At 35.3% G+C, this 22,584-nt stretch overlaps 1 protein-coding gene across 1 annotated transcript in view; it reads right to left on the minus strand.

Moving 5' to 3' along the window:
* Window positions 1-22,584, minus strand: part of SPATA17 (spermatogenesis associated 17) — a 92,493-nt gene that overhangs the window by 20,471 nt on the left and 49,438 nt on the right. The window contains exons 7-9 of the mRNA XM_050894797.1: window positions 14,720-14,923; window positions 9,633-9,784; window positions 657-792 (exon numbers count right to left, since the gene is read on the minus strand). Of these exons, the coding sequence (XP_050750754.1) occupies window positions 657-792; window positions 9,633-9,784; window positions 14,720-14,923 (492 nt within the window). The remainder of the gene's footprint in view (window positions 1-656; window positions 793-9,632; window positions 9,785-14,719; window positions 14,924-22,584) is intronic.

Consider the following 22,584-nt stretch of genomic DNA (forward strand, 5'->3'; position numbering starts at 1 on the left):
CGCTCTCTACCAAGTCCATTATCTTCCTTGTACTGGCAAATCTTAAAGTGATTATGATACCTAATACAAATAGAAGTAATGCAAACATTACACAAACTCATGTTAGAACATGTTCTGAGGAAAATTACCTCTTGTAGCACTACAAAAACAGAAATATATGAGATGCTCCCGACAAAGCAGGCAGTTTAATGAGACTATCTTAAAATAAAAAAAGCTGTTCACTAATTTTTAGAATTCTCCAAAGAATGTCAGCAGTAAAATATTGTGTTGTTTTTAATCAGGTTTTGCCATAATTTTCTGAAGGTTTATCTTAACATGCAAGAGTAAATATGCAATCTCTCTTAAACCAGAAAAGGCAATACAGAAAGAACAAAACTTTCCAAAACTTATATAAGCAAAGCTGTACTTAATCAGGCTTTTAAATCCTTACCTTGTAGGTGAGAGAGGTGTTGTATTTCCTCAAATTGAACTTACGAGAAAGAGAGTCGAGGAAGCCTGACATCTCATCACATCAGCTCTAACTATGTGATTTTATAACATACTAGAAAGATTCTCACTGGATTCCATGATCTCTGGATCAGGCCCAAATTCACTTAGTTCTAATATAACAACAATCTAAAAAAGTAAACTATTCTTTAATTTTTGCAGTGACTTACCTTGTCTGCTACCCACTTCTTAGGCTGTACTTCTCGGAAGTGTTTAATTCCATAAGTTTCTTGGCCATATTTGCCTGACCTATGAATTGATGGGTCATACTTCTCATTTTTATGATATGAAGAAAATGGCAGAAATCTGAAATTCAAGAATATTTAAAAATTAGTTATGCTGTACTCTAGATGCCACAGGATTGATGTAAATCATAGATACCAACACTACAGGAGGTGACATGGACACGTGTGCCTGCTATTTTCCACTACCTTCTTAATGTTCCCTCTCAGTATTGTGAGAGAATTACTGCAATTTCTTCTATTTTAAATTAAATTTGGAGCAAAGAGATATAGAGTTTCAACAGGATAAAATGAAGACTTTCTGTACGAAGACATAACTTGCATTACTAGATTATTACTTTGGCTGTATCTGCACTACCAACTGGTGTGATGTGAAGAGAGAATGAGCAGGGTTCAATTTGCTGGGATCTGCATGTTGACACCTCAAGTCTTAGCAGGCTGTGCAGTCTGTGCCTGCTGTCAGGGACAGGCATGCACCATGCACAAGTACAGAGCTCATCTCTGGAGAACTTGCATCCACTTTACAAGTCATGTAGGCCCCCAACACGTAACCTCAACCCAATCGTTCCATCAGGACGGAAACATTTCAAGCATGTCAGCAGTACAAGCATAAACCAAGGCAAATTTGCACCAGAAAGAATCCTCCCTGTACCTTAAACTAGGTATGCATCCTTTTATATCTGTTAACCAAAGCTAAATAAACCATACTCTCATTGAGCAGAGTAGAAACTTACACAAATAGTACTGGTGACTTTCATGTATTGGCAGACTACAAAGCAAAGAAATGATTTCTCCTGAATTCACAAATTGCGTACTTTACTCAAGTTACAATTACATCCTACTCAGCAATCTTTTGGAGCCTGATTCTTTCACCTTTGGTCATACTGATGGTGGACTCCCTGCTTACATTGTGCCACTGAACAGTGAAGCTCCAGCTACCCACTTTGGGCACAGAAGATGTTTTCAGATGGATGTCCCTAACTCTCATGGACAGCCACAGGTTTTTTGGGTAGGTTCCACAGCAAACTGTATGGAGGAAGGTGAAAGACGTCTTATATATAAAGGACCTGCAAGAGACTCTACAAAGATGTCTTAGGTCCATCTACTTCAGTTTGCAAGAGAGTTATGAGAGCAAACAGGTACATTTTAATATAAAGTAAAATCTTGTGAATTAAGCTTATCATTGCTGGTATTCTGAAAAAGCAACATGCCTTCTTTATTCTACAAGTGCAGGAAAAAGTGTTATACAGTAAAATTAGAAATATATGTTTCAGAAGTTTAAAACATCACTTTAACTGCCATGACAACAGGTGTAGTTAATTAAAACCTTTTCCTAGTTGAAAGCTTTGCATAATCCAGAGTCCCTATCAAAGTTAGACAGTCAAACAAGTTTTTGATAAAGATGGGGATTAAAATACCTTTCTTTGTCTCTCGGCTGATACAGACTTAGAAAATTATTTATTTGGGCTAACTGATCCATCAGCAAATGTTTGAGTGTTTGTTTTTTTAAATTACATTTCTTTCTTCCCATTTCATAAAAAGAAACTATCTTAGAATCTTGCCACCTATATCAATTTATTCTATCAAGTACCACAAACAAATGTCATGTAAAGTTAGCGAAAGAAAAACACTGAGTTAGCAGACTTTTAAATTATACAAAGCTATAGTAGCATGTGTATACTCATGGGAAAGGACACTCTCACATAAGACAGATTATGGTACTTGTAATGCTAATTTGCACATGGGATGGACATCACACACACACACAAATTAATGTGGCCCCAGTGTCCCAGAGAATACATTGAAGGTGCTGTGAGCCGGCTGCTCCACTTGCAGTTTTTATCACTTCTGAATTGCATTTTAATAGTACATTTTTCTTTTGTTCAGACATGAAAGAAAATTGGCTTTCTCAGGGGACTGGATAGCTGAGAAGACAAGGCTAGCAGTTTAGGGATTTGCCCATATATGCACAGAATTTAGTTGAGCCATAGCATTCATAATTCAATATGAATACTATGTCTGTAAAATTTATACTCAAAATGGCAAAAAAATTCTTGAGGAAAGTAGAAGTAAATTATTAGAGTTTTCCCTATAAAATTTCCTACATAGGGGTTTTGATTTTATTGTGGATCAGTTAATCTTTGTCTTTTTGGCAAACGAATACTCAGAGTAATCTATGTTCTACCATGATTCCAAACAAAAAAATACACATATTATAACACTTTAATACACAACTAACAGTATGTTCTATACATAGTTTAGCACAGACGTGATCTTTTGCATTCTGCTGCATATCTCCTCTAAGATCATTAACTTATGTTAATGATCTTATGTTAATGATAACTTATGTATGGCTGTATGTGCCATACAGCCTGGAATGTATGTCTATGGCTGATTAAAAAAAAATTAAATCAACTATGAATTTTTGAGGAAGAACATTGAACAAGAAAAAAAAATTAAAATTGAAATGAAAGAACATTAAAAATACGATAGGGTATAATGGTATAAAGTAGTCTAAAGTTTCTACTTTTGTCTATAGTTTTCTTTTGTCTATAGTTCTGCTGTCAGGGCCAGGTGGGCAGATCCTTATAGTGATAACGATCTAACTACAAGAAAGGATCACATGCTTGCAAATTCAATGTCTGTTTAAAGCAAGTAAGAATTTTCATTACTCTATGTGAATAAGTAATTAAAAAGAACATTAAAACAATTTTTTGTGTTAAGTAGGGTAACCAAATTAATGGTAGTCATACAAAAGTCATTATACCCCCACAACCAATAATAATAGTAAAAAGCAATAGCACTGCAAAACACTTCAGTAATGGTATTGTGTTCTGTAGCTCCATATATACACCTGACACAGCTTTTCCCCAAATTAATGACAGTATGTGCTCTGAATGTGACAGAAGAGAGTGATGGAAGGAGAAGAAAATTAAATCCAGACAATGGTATGATGCCATTATCAACTGCACAAGTTTAGACCTCAATCGTTTTTTTTCCACAAAAAGCTCACTCTCAGGATCTTACATCTGGGTTTCAGCTTTTCCTTGTGATTTAAGTGTAAATTCAGAAATTCTTAGAGGTTTTCAGTAAATATGACAGAGACAGAAGTAGCAGGATCAAAGAAGAATTAAATTCCGTATTGATGTTATATCGTGCCATAAAACATAGTCAGTATAAGCTGAGCCTTTCCAAAAGTCGCTGATTTAACGGGAGGTGAATTTTCCCTAAAGAAATAAATTTAAAAATGAAAAATTAGTTCATTTCACCCACCGCAAAAGCTTGAATGAGAGATACGCCAAAGAATACATTCAAGACGGGGGAAAGAATTGGAACCAAAAATGGGAAACTATCTCAGGTTCTACAAATAGCAGTAGTACACATACACAACCTGAGGGAGGACCAGAACCAAAGCTGGCAGTGTCACTGGTAATGAAGGCCAGCTGCACTGTTGCCAGGACCACACTATGTTGAACCTAATTAGCGTAAAAAGACCTAGAAGCCTCTACTTAGTAGCCAGTCCTGGAGCTGACAGCTGCTAGTGGCATGTATTTAAATTTCAAGAGATACCCTAGATAATTTCATCTTTCTAATCCTTCTATTCCCCACATTTTTACCCCCTGATGACCTTTCTTTCTGCATTCCTCACCTACCATTTCTTCCCGCCGTTCTGTCTCTTATTGTAATATCTCTCATTATTGCAACAGGAGATAGAAGAGGCCTTTTAGACGCTGAAGGCTTTCCAATTGGATTGACTGAGACGATAGAAGCAGCAGTAGGTACTGGGCGCTAGTGTCTATGGCAATGTGAGAGAAAAGAGCAGCAGCACAAACAGGAAGGAGGATTTGTCAGGTCCGTCATTTACTGCTGGGCAGCAGCATCCATCCCAATGCTATATGGTACCTACCAACAGGACACAGTTCAGAGGCATTAACTTTTTCTTGAATTTAAATGGCAGCAAAAAACCAGAGTGGTCCTTCAGCACATTCTCTGGACCTGCCCAAGAGGCAAAATCCCAGCAGTCTAGCAGTGCAAGCGTGTAATCCTGATATCGGAAATGCTTCAAACTTTATCCAGGCTTCCGAGAAAGAACTGGCAGTAGATCTACCGCCAGACTGCCATACATGCTGCACTACCAAGGCACAATAAGAAGTATTAAAACCAGAGAACTAGAAGGAATATTCTGCTTACATGGTTTTTCAGACTTTTGTAATATTTTGGTACTGTACATTTTTGTAATTTAGTAGTAAAAATACTACCAAAATCTTAACTCTAGATGTGTGATAGTGTTGTTAAATTTTTATCTAAAGTGGTTCTATGCAATAGCAATTCAATTCCTTGTTGTCTTGATCTAATTCAAATAAAACAATTTTATCTCACTTTGAAGACGACCATGAACAATTAGCTCCAAACAAACTATGCTTCTCTGTCAGGAAGGTGTGAATCTTTTATCTTTTTTCTTTTCTTTAAATAAAAGATGAAATTAATTTTAAGCTTTCCAATTTGGGTTATACCTGAAGTAATTTCTTCATCAAATCCAACAGGGTTTATCTTTTCACTCAGGGAACAAAGGAAGAAGCATAATGGTTTTCCATAGCAAAACAACTGCAGCAGGGCAGCCATTATTTAGTTCAGAATGAGTGCATGCTAAAACCAAAGTGTTATTTACAAAAATAAAGACAGAATATTTTACTTAAAACGTCTAGTCAGATTACCTTTAGCACAGTATTTTTGCCACAAGAAACTTATTTTGGGTGCATTATTACAAATATTGTCTACAGTAATATACTAAATATATACTTTTTCAATAAACTATCCATCATTATTATCCTAATGTCAGTAAATCTAAGAATCCTCTGGCCGTTTTTATTTAACCCTTGTCTGTGATAATGTAAAGTGGCAAAGAAAAGCATAGTCTAGGTCTTGTAGGAAGTAAGAGATCTCTTCTGCAGCAAATTCTGGAACTTCTTAATTATACACAGACTTATTATCTGCATCCCCAGTGTTATAAAGTACCAGAACTTCATTAGAAAAATTAAGATGGAAAAATGAAGGCGCTACTTTGTAAATTTCCAGTGGAAATTAGCTGGAAGAAGCAGAGGAATACTGGATCAAAAGAGGGTAATCATGCTTAACTGTGCCCTAGAGCACCCGCATGTATAATACGATTTGCACAGTAACTACCTCTCCTATTACTGCTTGTTTGGAGTATTCTGTGTTAATGGGGTTAGCTAATTTAGTATTTTAACTTAAAAAGACTCTGCTGATTAATAAATGTTGCACACTGTGCTAGTAATTAAAATAAATGGAAGAGTTACAAATAGAAGTTGAATTGTTAAGAAAACATTATCTGAAAATATATGATAATCCCTGTTTATCATAATACAATAACAGTCCGGAAAATATGCAAATTGCTGAAGTTGCAAAGCATATGAAAAACTAAGTATAATTTGAAAAAAGTTTTCAGATGTGTTATATTTGTATGACATAAAATGTAGTAGCCATTTTCACTGCAGCTAAGTCAGAAATACAGTAAAAGATCTTATAAATGTAGAAATTAAAAGATTTTTTAAAAATCTTAAGTCTTAAAGTGACTTGCTTTTTAAATTTTATTACCATTAATACCAGGCAGCTCATAACACTGATGCTTTCCAAGTATAGAGCTTATTTAGAACATCAACTTCCCTGTAAGTGTACCTTTCGTGCACAGAAGCACCTAAGCTGGTTCTAAAGTAAAGCATTATCTTGCTGAGAATAAGCCCATGAGGAGCTTGGTGCTGCAATGTTCACACAGCACGTGAAAGGCAGGGTGTGCAAATATTGCACTCTGCTGCTCACAAGTGAACCAGTGTGTTCAGGACTAGCTTGGCTATCTCCAGTACAGCACTGAGCACGGACATAGCCAGAAGCTGAGATGACTTGCCTGATGCCACACCAGAAGACTACAACAAATCAGGGATCCTCAGCCTTACACTATTGCTGGTTTGTCCCTATTCTGTCACCACATTGCAACTCATTCTGATGTATGTTGACTTTATAAAGATGTTTAATGATACACTCTGAAGCATGAGGCATATTACATGAGACTGATTTCAGCGAAGTTAATGAAAATAATTTACATTTTTGTTCTCTGGAAAATTAGGCCAGCATGCAGCTGCATGCAACTGAGTAAAGAACTTTTCATGCTTAGTGATCTAAATCTGCTGGATCCAGCAGTTGGTGTCTCAAACTAGACACTAGTTTATTAAGTGGCCATCCCGAAGGAGTCCAATTGTCATTCCTATCCAAGCGGAGGGGGAAATCACTTCATTTATATGAAAAATAGCACAATAAGGCAGTAACAGCTTCAATTACATGAGAAAAAGGAATCATTCTTATTAGGCTAGATTACCCAGTCGCTCTTTCATTACAAAATAGAAAATTCCAGCAGTTGCTTTAAGTAAGAACAACATTCTCTCTTGCTTTCATTTGTATTGCTTCCGCCTGCCTCAAACTCTCCCACAGCCTTTTCATTATTTCTGCAGTTTATCAGAAGCAAAAACTTTCTCAGAGCTTGAAACACTTAGAGAAAACATATTACCACTTTAAAGAACCCTGATAATCAGAGGTGAGTGAGAATTCTGAATGTTGTTGGAAATGCAGGTATACACCGACAATTTTTCTATCTTAAGAGATATCACACAATACTCACTCTGGAAATATACAGATCAAAGATTCAGTTTGTCATTTTATGCAAACACAAGCTTTCTCAACAGATGCCACACACTTCCACTGTTCATTCTCTCCTTATTTTCTGAAATAGAAGAATAATCAGCATAGGAAGCACTACCAGGAAGAAATACAGTCCCAAAGTACACAATTACATAGAAGGAGACAGAAATTTGTCAATTCATAATAGACACTGCTGAGAAAAAAAACTACTGTAGAATCTGAGTAACCCTTTGCTGACTCCTCCCTGGAGGCTGGCATCCCACACAGCAGCTGCAGCATTACTAGTGAGCGTTAGTCCTGATGATGACCTGCAACTCTGTCATCACCTTTTCAAGGTTACAGATGTGACCCTTGCATGGTTGGTTGAATATGAAGCACAAACGGAATGATCGCAGCCTGAAAATGTATAATGCACTATGCATTTAGCATGCATGAAGCTGAGAATCATTGGTGTTAGGACATTGCTTCTGTGCATTAAGGATGGCACTAAATGCTTCCTTACCCATAAGGTAAATAAAGACCCCGATCAATTAATATCTGTCAGTTGGAGACTCCAGATTTAAACTGTACAAGACCAAAGCTTCACAATTCACTTACTGGAGAGAGTCAGTGAAATATTTATTACAAGATCTGACCTTCTGAAACTGTTGACACAGTGATGTCTGGGGTAAATCTCATCAAATAAAGACTGGGCAATATAGTCATGCCTATAAATGAAGGACATCATCCACCCTCACTTGGAATGCATCCGTCAAAACTTATTCAGTGAAAAGAACACTTTAAATGAGAGGTAGAACATTAATTATTACCTAGTGTTTTGGGTTTTTTAAAAAAATTCACTGGCAGAAGCTAGAAATAAAAATAAAAAAAAAAAAAGGCCCAGATTTAAGCTGAGATATGAAAGTTAAGCCACTTCTCCCTCACCCCAATAAATGAAAGAATACAGAGAGAATAGAAAACTGAAGTACATTTTTACTTGCAACTTAACTCAGTTACGTTTTTGGTATGAAAGGAATAAGAAGTACTATATCTCATTTTTGGCACCAAATACAAAAAATAACATTGTCTAAAAGTGGAAAAGTAGCTGAACTAAGATGTTTTTTCTTTCAAAACTGTTTTTGAGTAGGATTTCCATTTAAAGTCACAGTTAATATTAAAATGTGAGGAAAACGATCCAACAGTAAAAACATAAAAGCCAAACCATGCAAATGCAATTGATTCTGGCATTCTTAAGTCCCAGTCCTGAAGCTGACACATGGCAACATGGAGCTGATAGAAAAGCTTGAAACAGATCAAAGATAGCAAAGCATCGTGTCCCAGTGAATCAGTGGATCACAGGCTGCTCATGAGGAAAAGTGATTCCTTTCTGTCCTGAATTCTGGTATTAAAGTGTCAAAGGATTGCCAAGAGCAGTGAATTCAAGAGAAAAGTTGACAAAACATCAATTTTTTCTAGTTAGCTACAAAGCCAGAGCAGGTGACTTAAGAGGCTTTTATTACGATTGGACAAAAGAGTTCCATCATGATAAGAAAAGAATTGGAAATACTTTGGCAATAGCCTTAAATCTTTTGGGACAGAAGCCTTAAATCTTTTGATATGGATTATGTCTGTATTTGGGATTGTATGGAAAAGAACTGGCCTGTCTGACACTATTACAGATGCTATGGCTTAGGAAACCAAACTGCTTCAAAGATGATTACAGTTTTTGCATCATGTTCTAACGTGTGCAACATATGCTCCCTTCCCTTCCAAGTGAGCTTTGGTAGTCTACTGGGAGAGAAAGCAAGTCTCATTGGCATGCAACACCATTTTTTCCTCCCATAGTCTGTAAGCTCCCTGAATATGAAGACTGAAACAGTATGTTTTTCCTCGGCAAGGTGTATGTGGTAAAACAGAATTTGCATTTGTTTTCTTATTTCCCATTAAGCCCATCTGTTGCATCACATATTATTATTACAAGTTCTTCTATAGATTCATAGATATAGATGGCACATGTCACACAATTACAAGATAGGGTCTCTGCCCTGAACAGTTTATAATCTAAGGACACAGAATTTAGAAGTATGTACACAGAATGCTTGCTAGTAAGCTGTCAGGTTTGACATTTCATTTTGTCAGGCATGAAAGGTTTCTGAAAGCAACGGAATAAAGAAAACATTCTCATAACAATATAAGAAAAAACAAAGAACTTACTCATTGTCATGTATACGGTTTCTCCATTCCTCCCTTTTCATTTCCTCTCTGGCCTTCTCTAGTGGTGAATTGATTGATGCTGCCACTTGCAAGGTTGGTTCCAAAGGCTTGTAGCGCTGCTGCAATACTTCAGCAGTATCGCGGAAAGGCCCCTGAAAGGTATAGGATAATGTAAGTGTTTTATTGTGGGGTTACAGTTCTTTTCTTTCCTTCTTTTATTCATGACACATCACTGATGAAAGAGGACACAGAATGTCTGAGAAGTGTAGCAAGACTTTTCTTCCAAAATAATTAAAGCAGTTCATTTTGATAGTTACAGATAACACAAAGGTTGATAACATGCTCTAAAGCTCCAAAGAGAATGAGAAATGTGCACTTCAGATTATTTAACTACTAATAAATATTTATTATTTTAAAACAATACATTGTTAGAACTGATTAGGAAAACTTAGTTTTTCCTTCGGAAAAAATATTGGTGAAATAAAATCTGATACACAAGTATTAACTGCATCTAGATTCTGCTTAAGCAGAAAGCTTAAGTCTTTCCTTTTCATAGGATAAATAATGTTTTACCCTAAAGAACATGCTTTTTTCAATTTAACATAAAGCTACCTGGAAGGGAACTTAATACATGACTTAAGATACAATTCTTCTAATACAATTCAAACAAATTACTTCAATAATATAGACGTATAGTCCATTTTTGAAAAGTCTAATTCCACATTAATTTCATTATTCTTAAAAAAAAAAAGAAAGATCATAATTCTCTCATAAGTTTCTCTCTCTATACACATATATATCTTTTTTCCAGAGTATATTGTTTATTAACTGATCATATCAGCATCTACCTTTTAACAACACAGATAAATAGCAGCAGGAAGTCCTTTCCTGCACTGTCAAAGTGACATATCCTACGTCGTGCTTTTAGTACTAACCAGTAAGAACTTACCTGGAGTATAATTAGTGCCATATTATGCTCAGGACAGTTTAGTGGCAACTCTAGATTTAGAAGTGTTGCTAATTAATTTTTATTTTATTTTCATCGTTGTTGATCCTGCAATGAACTAGTGAAACCTTCTGAAACTATGAACAGACAAAGAATCCTAATCACAGCCTTTATTCTTAAAGATATCCTTCTTTAAATAGGTTATCACTAACAAGTCACAGCTGGAGTTACTGCAAGCACTGAGTGAAGACTGTGGGGCTAATAAAAAGAAATGATTCACGCCTCATTTATGTTCACTTATGTTTTACATTAATAGAAACCAATAATAGGAACCAGTTACCATAAAAGTCATGGACCGTAAATAACACAAATGGCAAATAAGTATCATCTAGTACTTTTCACAGCTGGACAGGAGGATTGCTATATTTGAAAGTAGTTAATGGATTTTTATTAGAACTTTACTTTTTAAAGGCACAGCACCATGATTTGGAGATCTTTTTAAAGGTCCTAGTAAGCAAGTGAGCATGATATTTACACTTCTTGCATATATTTTCTTGCTTCTACTTTCTAAGTCTGCGTAAAAAAAATACATTCATTTAATATGACCACAATAAGTCTTTAAAAACAGAATGAAGAGTGTTATCGCTTGTGAGAGAATAATCAATACTAGAACAGGTCATTAAAACTAGTAAGTAATGTTCTAGTAATATATAATCTGATAATCAAGTTCTAAAAAAAGTTTAAATTTATAATAAAAAATTAATACTCTGTATTGCAAGATGTTTGCATGAAGTGGATATATGGAGCAAAGAATAACGAAATGTACTATTGTCAAATAATATCAAGATAAATATGTTTGCTTTTAGAAAATAGTCTTTCAGAATATTGTATTTCTTCTTCATTGTAAAATATTGACTCATATTCCATCAGGGTAAGAGCCAAATCAGATATCCAAGCAAGGGTTTTTTTCCATCTTTAATTTCTAAGACCTTCTAACTCTTTCTCAATCCATAGTTCAAATGAAATTACTAGGGTCCAACTACTAATGGAAGGAGGGGGAAAAGAGTGTAACTAAGCAAAGGTCTCTCAAACAAGGATGTGTCATCACTCATGAAAGTGGGGTATACATGTTAGAATACTAAGATAATTCTAAACATTCCTTGCAGATTTTTCCATTCCTCTGAATCATGTATTTGAAGAAACTTACCTAGCAATAGGCACCTAAGAAATATATCTAAGATTACAAGAACTCTAAAAATTCATTTACCTATTTCCATTTTACAAGATTAACTTTAAGGTTTGTGGAATCTGTGGTAGAATGGTGCTTACAAATGTTTTCAAACTGGCAGTGCCTGCAAGCATTTCAGGCATCCTGCTTCAAAACAGAAAGCTTCCTGGGGAGGTCAGGCTAGGAAAGGAAGGGAGGGAGTCAGCCAACAGTTTTCACCCTGAAAGCAACTCACACAACTCTGTGTTCTATGTTTGGAATTTGTACTGAGTAGCATAAATCTTCTCGCTACTGATTGGTCTGCCAAATAAAGGTTAGCAGATCGGCATTCTTACTACTTTACCATAAAATCAGAAACTCATGATAAAAATTATGATCTACATGAAATCATACGTTCTTCACTGCCACCATTCCAGGAGAGCTAACAGCATGCAAAAAATCTCCTAAAAATGGCAACGTGCTTTCTGTTATTAATGCCTTTTAATGAACAGATGACTAATTTTAGCATTATCTGTGTTTCCATCAAACTGTAATTCTAGTTAACTCAGCAATAAAAATGATAGATCTAACTGATGTATAAGCATCACTAAAACTTTGCTTTTAAATACACTATCTTACACACACAGAGCTTACCTATAAAATGCTAAATACCCATTTCCCTAAGAGAAAGCTGATAGATAGCTAATTTTTATTCTTTTAAACGTATATAATTGACATTGTCTATAAAATATCCAACCCTGTGGGCAATACAAATTTTAGATACCTGAAAGAACAGTGAAGTAACAAGTGACTCACAGTGAGCCTGATAGATATTAGAAAAAGAAACTCGATGCCAAAAAGTGTTACCCCAGAGAACTAGGACACAAGTGTATCTAGTAATTAAAATCCTTATTGCCACACCAGACAACTTTCAGGATGATGTGTTCTGATGGGTTTTCATTTCCAGCTGTTTCATCAGCTCAAACCAGTGTCCTTTTCTTAGACATACAACCCTAAATTGTCAAAGTGTTGTGCAGGGATTTAGCCGTGTGACTCCCATTAACATCAATAAGAGTCGCGCAGCTAAATCCACGCGCTGTGCTTTGAAAATTTACCCCACAGTGTACATCCCAGGGTGCTGAAAGGATTAAAGTATTATATAGTAAATTCCCTCTCTGAGGTGCAGAAAATAAACAGAACTCTTCTGGTTTGTTCTAAAAGGCTATCTGTGCATGACTGCTGTGTGTGCTTCTGAACTTAGAAAGGTCTATAAAATATTAGAAATCCAAACAGAAGCTTGTAAGATACTTTGTATACAGTAAAGCAGTTTTGCAAGAGCAACTTAACAACGGAAAACCTCTGAGTTCCCTCTTTATTTAAAAGCATGACTCCTATACCATGTCCACTAGGCAAAATCTTCCCCTCTATCCTGAGAGACAGTGCATTCAGTCACATCCCACTGAAGGACCATCATAGCCCCCTTGGTCCCAGAATGTAAAGCTATAATGTTGTATTTATCTCAACTCCAAACTCCCTGATCACCCAAACTGTTTGTTGGCTCACACTTTGTCTCGATTCTAATGTGAGTCAATGAGTTCATTCAATGAGGAAGCTCAAGCAGTCAAGGTAGGGAGAACATAAGGAGGGAAGGACAAAGGTGGAGAATTGCCCTGAAGCTGATCCTTACTGTTATAAGCAGTGTGGATCTGTGTGTGGCTCACCTCCACTTCTCCAGAGATAATCATCTGGCAGGCCTGCATCTTCTCCTCGTGCTCTAACCCAATTGCCTTTGCCTTCATGTCCCACCACCGATAGAGACAAGTCCTGCTACAGACAAGTCAGTCATGACATAAAGATGAGAAAAGCCTCTTCTGTGTGGGTTAGCCAGTATGCCCATGGCTGTCCCCACTGAAGAACAACATGGATGCAATCAATAAACCACAGGTAAATTGTGGCAGATGGCATGCGTACACATAGTTTGAACCCAGCAGTAGTTCAAACTTAAGACTGTGTTCAGATCACCTCTACCAAGGGCTGTAATAATGTAGTGAGGGAAAGACAGAATGCTTCTATCCCAAAAGTACCTGTATCAGGCATTTACTGGCAAAAGCTACATGTCATTGTACTGTCATCAAGTGAGGAACATAAAGGTCTCAAAAGTCTATCTATCTGCTGTGTATATTGGGCAGATTTCCAGTAGGTTTTGATAATAAGGTGGCAAAAGCTGTTTTGCCATCTTGTGGGATGTTCACTCTGATGCATTATCTCAGAGATCTCCATTACCTTATAGAAGTGAAAAAAAGCTATCATCTGCAACATATGTTGACATCAACTGAAATTAAAATTGAGACTATGACAGTTAAGAATGGGAGCTGGGCAACTTGGCTGTGATGCAGAACGAAATGTAGAAATTTTTGTAATTAAAGCTGACACACAGCTAGTGGACACAAAAGAGTAGGAACTAGTCTATACTGAGAGGATGTCTCTTGGCCTTCATATGGAAAACAATTGCAAAAAGAGGAAAAAGTTATCACAAGTGGTTAATTTGTCCTATTACCTTTCATTTCTCCTATTTTTTTATTGATTAAAATTGGAAATTAAGAATTCTACCTCTAATGAATCATAATACTGATATTCAATTATATCAGGTCTTCCCTTTGAAATATCAGAAATGACTTTTTTCCCCCCAAAGAACAAAAGTAAAGTCTAAAGAATCATATTTCCCTGTTTTTACATACCATCTAGGTTTCTTTTTCTTTAAGACAAATCTGTTTCAAAGGCTTTATATCCTGAATGCAAGCAGTAGATCTATATATAAAAACCAAATCCACAAAAGGGATTTTTGGACTCGATGATCCAACTTCAGATATTCTATGATAATCTATGATAAAAGATATGAACAAAAGCTGCCTTGGAGACACTGAAAAACTTTACCTGAGGTTTCTGTCTGCCAATAGGTGGCAGAGCCTGTCCTGTGGAGAAAGTTGGAGGCCTTCTACAAGTTGGCCAGTCATAGAGCTCACAGGCGAAGGGACTCTTCATTTGCTGCCGTCTGTGGCTCAATGGCTTTGATTTCCGTAGCAGCAGTTCCATTGGATCCGGGGATTTTCTGAATGGCGAATTGTATATGCCTGCAATCTGAGCAGAAGATGGGGTTATCTTTGACTTCAACTAACTTAAAACTCATTCTTGCATTTATTCTATAAATCAAACCAATTAAAAAACCCTATATAATAAACAAAGTTTCTGACGACTACTGACATGGGATAGACCTATAGTTTAAATGCATCCCTGGGCATTGCATTACAGTTACAAAAGGGTTTAAATAGGATAATGCAACGCATAATCTGGATTTCAGCCCTTCAAATGGGGGTAACTTTCATTTTATGGAAGGAAGATCTTCCTGTATCTCAAACCCATGTTTTCATTCAGTCACATTCAATCTTTCACTTTCCACAGCAGTAGTCAAAGAAACATGCCAATTTTCCCTTAAAAAATAATTAAAAGTGTACAAATTTGCATCTAGTTTTAAAGGCAAACTATTATAGTCATTTTGAAATTTAAAGTTTAATTTGAATTCCAGTTTAAATTCCTATACACAATAGGAACAAAAATATATTACCTATTATTTCCAAACACATACTTAAACAGTAAAATAAATGCTTATGCAAGTGAACATAACTGATGTCCCTTTAAACTCTGTGCTAGCTGACTCACAATGTGGACTAAGAGAGTGGCAACTGCAGCATTTTTAAAAGTAAAACTGAGTGATTAGTTAAGGGGAAATACAAGAAAATTTATGGACTACCAAAACCAGTAATTACTTCTTTACAACAAAATGTTCACATTAAATTCCTTTAACTATTCAAATGTATTTAGTTTTAATAGTATAAAACTTGTGAAAAACAAAAATTTAGGAAAAAAACCTCTGATTTGTGAATTAAGCTGAAAGATTCATTCTTCACTGATTTTGATATTTCATTTTTTCAGGATACATCATTAATTGCATCACTAGTGTGATCTAATATAACAATTACTAATATAAGGCATACATTTCAAGTTCTGAACTAGTAAACTATGTCATTAACAATGTGTGAATATCTGGCAAGTCAAAATCATGTGACAGGCTGTTCCCAAATCATTCCTAGAAATGTAGGGATTTTATCAGTTGTATATAAACAATTCTCAAATAGACATACGTGAGTTTACTGAATTAATTATGAACTGTTAAACATGAGAATTCCTATACCATATTACACAAAGCCACTAAATCTCCTATAAAACAGATGATATATGCTTAAAATACACCTGGCAAAAATTAATTTAAAGATACTGAGTTGCTTTAAGGATAATTATATTTTCTACAACAGTATACTCAGAATATTCTTAAGACTTTTAAAGTAGATTTGCTCAGTTAAAATACATTGCTTTTATTGTAATTTTAATTGCTAAGAAGTAGTGAACAAAAGTAGTAGGAAAAGAAATCAGTTTCATGATGTGGGGAAAGGTAAGGAAAAGAGTAAATGTTTAAAATCTTGCATTTCTCCTTTGGAACACTACTGAGGACCCATGAGAAAACTAAGTAGAGCATCAGCCTCCTCATAAAGTATTAATCTCTTGGGCCTGAGAGGACTGAACACTCCCCAATTAGCTCTAATGCATTTTTCATTAACATATCCTACTGGGAAGTTCTAATTTCTTGTGTCAAAACAGTTAAATAAAGCCCATATAAAACTTACTGTTTAATGGACAAAAATATTCAGAGATGGTAGCTCATTCAAAATATTGTTGGGCTATTCAAAATTTTATGGGCTATATTCTTCAGCTCTGTAAGTGATCTGGCCCTAATGACAATTTATTTTGGCCCTCTGTTATATGTTCCCCTCTTAGAGCAAACCCTATAAACTGTTCCACTACACTATCAGTCTAAATGTGTAATGGGAAAGGGGACATGAATAGAGATAAGTGGTAAAAACATATGTATGCCAAAGAGCCATGGGTTGTTCCTTCAGCTCTTCAGGTTGCCAAACTAAAATGGCAGGGATCCATGCTTCAAATAGCAGGCAAGCAGAATCACTGGAGTGAATACAAAATTGCAGGTCCATCTGTATGATCTGTAAAATCCAGCTGCTTCTTAAAAGTTTGGTTCTACAAGTCTGACTCTTACTCACATAAACATGAAGTTAAGATTCTCCTAATGCTGTTATTATTTTTGTAGTATTTCATACATTGTCCTATTGCAATTTTCTTATCAGCCCAGTACATTTTTACTTACGAATGCTCGGTGACCTGTAAAGCACTACACGGACACTGCTCATTGTATTGTTACTTTATCTCTCCACCCATTCCTACGCCATCTACGTTCAGCTGTTGTACCCTGCCTAATGTGGAGACTGTGCGTTCTAGCCATGCCATGTGTCTGCAGAGGTCCCCAGCTAGTGGGAGAGATACCTCTCTCTCACGGTACGTCTGTGACACACCTAGTTTATAGAAAACTACAATGTCACTGAAAATATAGAAGTAAAACATCTCCATGTGCACTACTGAGAATCAGAATGATCTAGAGTAAATCATAATGGCATAATAACGACTCTCTGAAGTTGGCAGGCACAGGTTTGTTGATCAGTAGCAAATCCTCATCAGGGCTGCATCTGCCCAAAATTTACACCCCTTTTTAAGCCTTTTCTTTAAAAAAGAAAATTAAAAAAAAAAGCTGAAGAACAAATTGGGTAGGAAATTTTAACAAAAAAAAATTTAGTTTATTTCAATCTACATAGCACAGGTTTGTTTTTTGGTTTTTGTTTCCCCAAAGTGGAAAAATACAACATCTTAAATAATTTAAACATTTTTCCTCTGAAGAATTACAGGCAAGAATAACTTTAAAGTGATGTGCTGTCTGGTGTATAAGAAATGGCATTGCTTCTGTTAGTCATACTTAGAGCAAGTATAAATGGCTCCATGAGTATAACGGCTTTCTGAAACTGCATTTTGCAATCTATATTGAGATACGATGTATAGTCTACTTGACATTTCTTTGTTTAAATGTTTGGCAGTAGAAAAAACTATAGTTCATAAAGGGTTCAAACACTATGAGATGCTGCTGAGTATCTCAAGGTGCACAAATAGGATTAGCTTTTAGCACTTTTAATGACAACAAAATTAGCCATAATAGGTGTGACAATCCATTGATTCAGTGTCTTTTGAATTATTATTGCTGAAAAAGTGTCTTAACAAAGAGCCATATTTTGTTCTTTTTTTACATACTATCAGGTTAAACGTACAGATAGTGTATGAACCATGAAAACGGATTTGGAGTTTAGTGAGGCCAGTTGGACACTTTAAAAACTGTTGCTTCTTCTACAGCTGAAATTCTGTAAGATCTGGGTCAAAATTTATTATGAAGTGCATTTTTAAATAATAATTTTTCAAGCAATCCTTGTTAATTGCCTTACATTTTAATTATATATGTTCAAGTATTCAAACAGACAGATAGCAGAGAAATCAGCTGAGTTAGTATCTAGATAGATAAAATTAATACTAATTTACTCTAAATTCCCCAAGGTTTGTGCTAAGGTTTTAGGCCTAGATTTAAAATTGGCAAAGTTTCGTAGGAGAGAAAAGGGGATGAGTTTGATTCTACTTTCTAGTTCAGACCAATCTCTGGCAAAATTGCTTCCATTCATTTTTAAATATCTCTGCAAATCAGAGTCTTATTTTTGTAATTTCTGGCACATGTGCTGTGTGCTAATGGATGCCCTATTCACTCTATCCTCTGCAGGGAGCTGGCAGTCTGCAGAAATCTAAGAATCTGGAGGATCAAAGCCTTTGGTACTTAATAAATTTGCATAACTTCTTGAGACTAGTACAATGTGTTAAAAGCATTACTTCATCTTTTCCCTACTTTATACAATATTCTCTCAACTCCAAAACCATTGTAGTTACCACTGCATTTTCAATGGTAGAAGAGTATCTGTCTTGAGATATTTTCTCATATTTTGATTCCAATATTTTCCCCACCTTTAGTCCGTAAGAAAATATGTTACCCTCCAAAATATTATGATAGGTTACAAAAAGTACCTTTTGTCTGCAGGGAGAATGACACATTTTTCTGTACCCATGTTCTTCACAACTAAGAAGGGCCTCCGTCAAAGACAGCTTTCTGGGACTTCATTTCCAGGAACAATTTTCTAAAGTGACAAACACTATGGGGAAATCTGTGCTAAGTGTTAAAGAACCTACAACTGAGTTATTTGCAGTACTGTCATGCTAACTTCCACCTCAATAAGACCAAAGAAATCTCAGGAGGGGACTCTGCTAATAGCTTCTTACTGACCTCCTTGCATCAGGCCCTTCTGGTGAATGGTGGCCCAGTGGTGAATATGGCAAATGAGGTGTGAAAGCACAGATATTTTTTTTTTAAGACTACGGTTCTGACTTGTCAGGGAAAATAAAAAAAAAGAGAGAAATGAGTTATACAATAGATATATTTTTCCCCTAGAATTCTCTGCCTCAGACCTTCCATCATGGAAACCCAAGCATGACCTGGAATATTAATTGTGTCAGGTCAAGCATACTGGCAAATGTACCATTTGTTACCCAGTCATCCTTAGCATTACATTAATATTTTGAATCATTTTGCATTTCTAACACTCTATCATTTAGTTTCCTCCCAATTATTTTCTTATCTTTATAATTAATGGTGGCATATAAAAAAAGAAAAAAAATCATAAGAAAACAAATATTAATGAACATCAGCAAAGAAAAGATTTGTTGAGGGTTTTTTTATATTCTGTATTGCTTCCACCTCTAATCCTATATTTAGTCTATGCTGTAGAATATCCATTTTTGTCTTTTCCTGTTTATCATTTCTATACAGAGAGACTTAACTGTTTTTTCCCAGAATACAACAAAGAAATTATTAAGGAGCTTGCCTTGAAGGCAACGATGGAAGAGAGCAGCAAAAGAAATAGAAAGAAGGAAGGAAGAAAGGAAAGAAAAAGATGCAGGTAGAAAGGGAAAGACAAGGCTGTGTTGATTATGCTGCATAGTTCCTCAGAAAAGATCGGTGATCCCAAGCAGTATAATAAAAAGTGAACAGTTTCAGATGCTGCAATTTTTATTTATGAATGAATTATTTCTTATTCTTCTTTCTTATTTCTTGACTGAGATTTTAAAGTCTACATATAAAATTCCAAACAAAATATGCCCTAACAAATACAGTGTAGCTGCTGCACTGAAAATAATTACACACATGCAAAATCAAAAATCGATGAAGTTGAGCTGAAGATAAAATGTAAGCATGAAGTCAATACAAAGTGTACCCTCATATCTGTAAAATATTTTTTACTGTAATTTAACTAAACAATAATAAAGGTATGCTCTATTTTAATTACTTTTCCATATCAACTCTGAAAGTCTGAAATAATCAACATATATCATGAATATAAATGTTTCATTTAACAGTCATTTAATCTTGAAAAAAATAGCTTGAGGGAGGAAGCCTTTGCAAGTGATTGTCACAGTAAGAACCTAAATACAGTCCTACTTTCTCATTCTAGTCTTTTAATGAGGAGTTAAACAAGAAGGAAAAGACTTCAACAAAATAGGGACTTAACTTGAAAATCCTTTTTTTCTCTACTGTAATTTGTAAAAAAACTAAGCAAGCTGAGAGGAGAGGTAAGATATCTTTAAAAGCCATAAAAGTAAAAGCATGAAGGAGAGCTGTGAATGAAATATTTGCTAGGGATGGGATTGCTGAATCAACACTGACCAGTGCACTTCATCATAATTATCAGGACATACTACTGCCAGGGGATTTATAAAAATCCCACTCAGCAAATAATTGCCCTGCTGTTAGGAGATAGTCGGAGTGTTAACACACTGTCACAGTCCAGCGTTTAGTAAGATATTCAACATTCAATTACTCTTGCTGAGAACTAAAAGGAAACATGATCATTTCTCAGCTACTGCAGTTATACTTCCACATGAATTCCAGTGAACAATCTTGTTAATCCCCAGATATAGTTTCTCTAGGAGGTAAAAGAAAAAACTTAGAACATTAATGATTCACAAGGAAAAAATGTGTTTATATGATGCTGCAACCATGTCTGTAAAAGAAAAGGAATTTAAAACTTCTAAATAACTAGTTTACTACAGACTGTCAGAATATTCCGTATGTAGTGAAAATAAAAGGATAATATCTTTAATATGAAATTTATTGGGGAAAGAGCCATCTATAAAAATTCTGCAAATACTGTTCTAGCAACAAGTATAATAAAACTATATCCATGAACTCAAATTTGAAACATCAAAATATTTAAGCCACATTAGAATGTATTCTACTAGGAATAATCTGTGATTTTTTAAACTAATATGAACACATTTTTATATTAACAATTAAGCAATATAGTGTAAACTTTATTCAGATATTGGAAAAATACCATAGTGTGGTTCAACATTCCAATTCGAGACAAAATTTCCTTACCATGGCTGACAATAGGAAAAATGTCACCCAGCTTTATAAACGTAGATTCAGTTCTCACTGAGCTAATGCTACTCCTTAGGCCTGATCCTGTAATCCATGTAAAAATATACTCTCAGGAATTTCATCTAAATAAGAATTGGAGGACCTAGAATGTTATTCTACCTAAGGTATTTTAGCTTCGTTTGAGACACTGCTTTTATGCAGACTGAAGAATTCATAAATGAGTGATGAGTAGCGTATATTCTTTCAAGTGGGATTAATTACCTGTCTTCTGCTTAATATATATTCTGTTTAAACAGAGTAATAGAAGCATTAATTATTGTTATTCTGCCTTCAGATTGTAAAGCTTGGTTCAGTCCTTTTTATCTGTGAAATGTTTGCTTGATATCAAAACAATAGTGCAATCATGTTTAAAATGCACTTCTATGAGTAAACCAGGCTGCAATTTTATAGACTATACAATGAGGTGTTAAGGAAACATTCAAGTCCGGTATCCTGGCCACAGACCATAAAATCAACCTCTAAACCTGCACAGGCACTAAGTTCAATTGCAGGAAACAAAACTGTAATTGAGTCTCCAAACAGATACCAACTGCTTGGGTATTTAGGCAACAAGACAAAATAGAAACAAGCTCTCAGTTTAATGCATGGATCATTGTGGCACAATATCCAAAACACAGCAGCCCAGCAAATGCAGAGGCATCCCAAAAATGTATCCACCTTTAATTGATTCTCTCTCTGACTGAGGCTTACTCTGTCATATCTAATTCTTATGCAGGCTCTTGATGACTTGACTAGATCAGGGACAATAACTTGAATGAGTGAGTAGTGGCATAGGAAACAATACTCTTATGATCAAGACACAAAACAGAGACAGAGCATTCAAAGTTCTCTTACTGACTTCTCATATGACTTCTAACTGATTTCAAAACAAGCAGAAAAATACATTTTAACTTGCTTAACGACTTTATTTTAAAAACAGGAATGGGAAATTCCATTACTGTTATCATTTTTTCTTTAAGAAGTGCTGGGGTGAGTGGGGGACCACGTACAAATTATAGGAATCTCTGAAAACCAACCTGTTTCTACAACCACCCTGTATAAATGAGAATTAAAGAGCTTAGTCTGAAGAATAATCTCTGAAGGTGATTTTATTCTTCCACGTCTAAATAACTGTATGCGAACACACAGAGAGTATTTCCTTGCTTCACAGGGTTATTTTGAGGCTAAAATTATTTATGCTTGTGAGAAGTTTTCAGAGTCTTAAAACACTTATTTAACTGCATGACATTATTTACACCTTTAAAATTAAAAT

Source organism: Gymnogyps californianus, chromosome 3 (genome assembly GCF_018139145.2).
Source record: "Gymnogyps californianus isolate 813 chromosome 3, ASM1813914v2, whole genome shotgun sequence".
In the NCBI taxonomy this organism is placed as follows: Eukaryota; Metazoa; Chordata; class Aves; order Accipitriformes; family Cathartidae; genus Gymnogyps; species Gymnogyps californianus.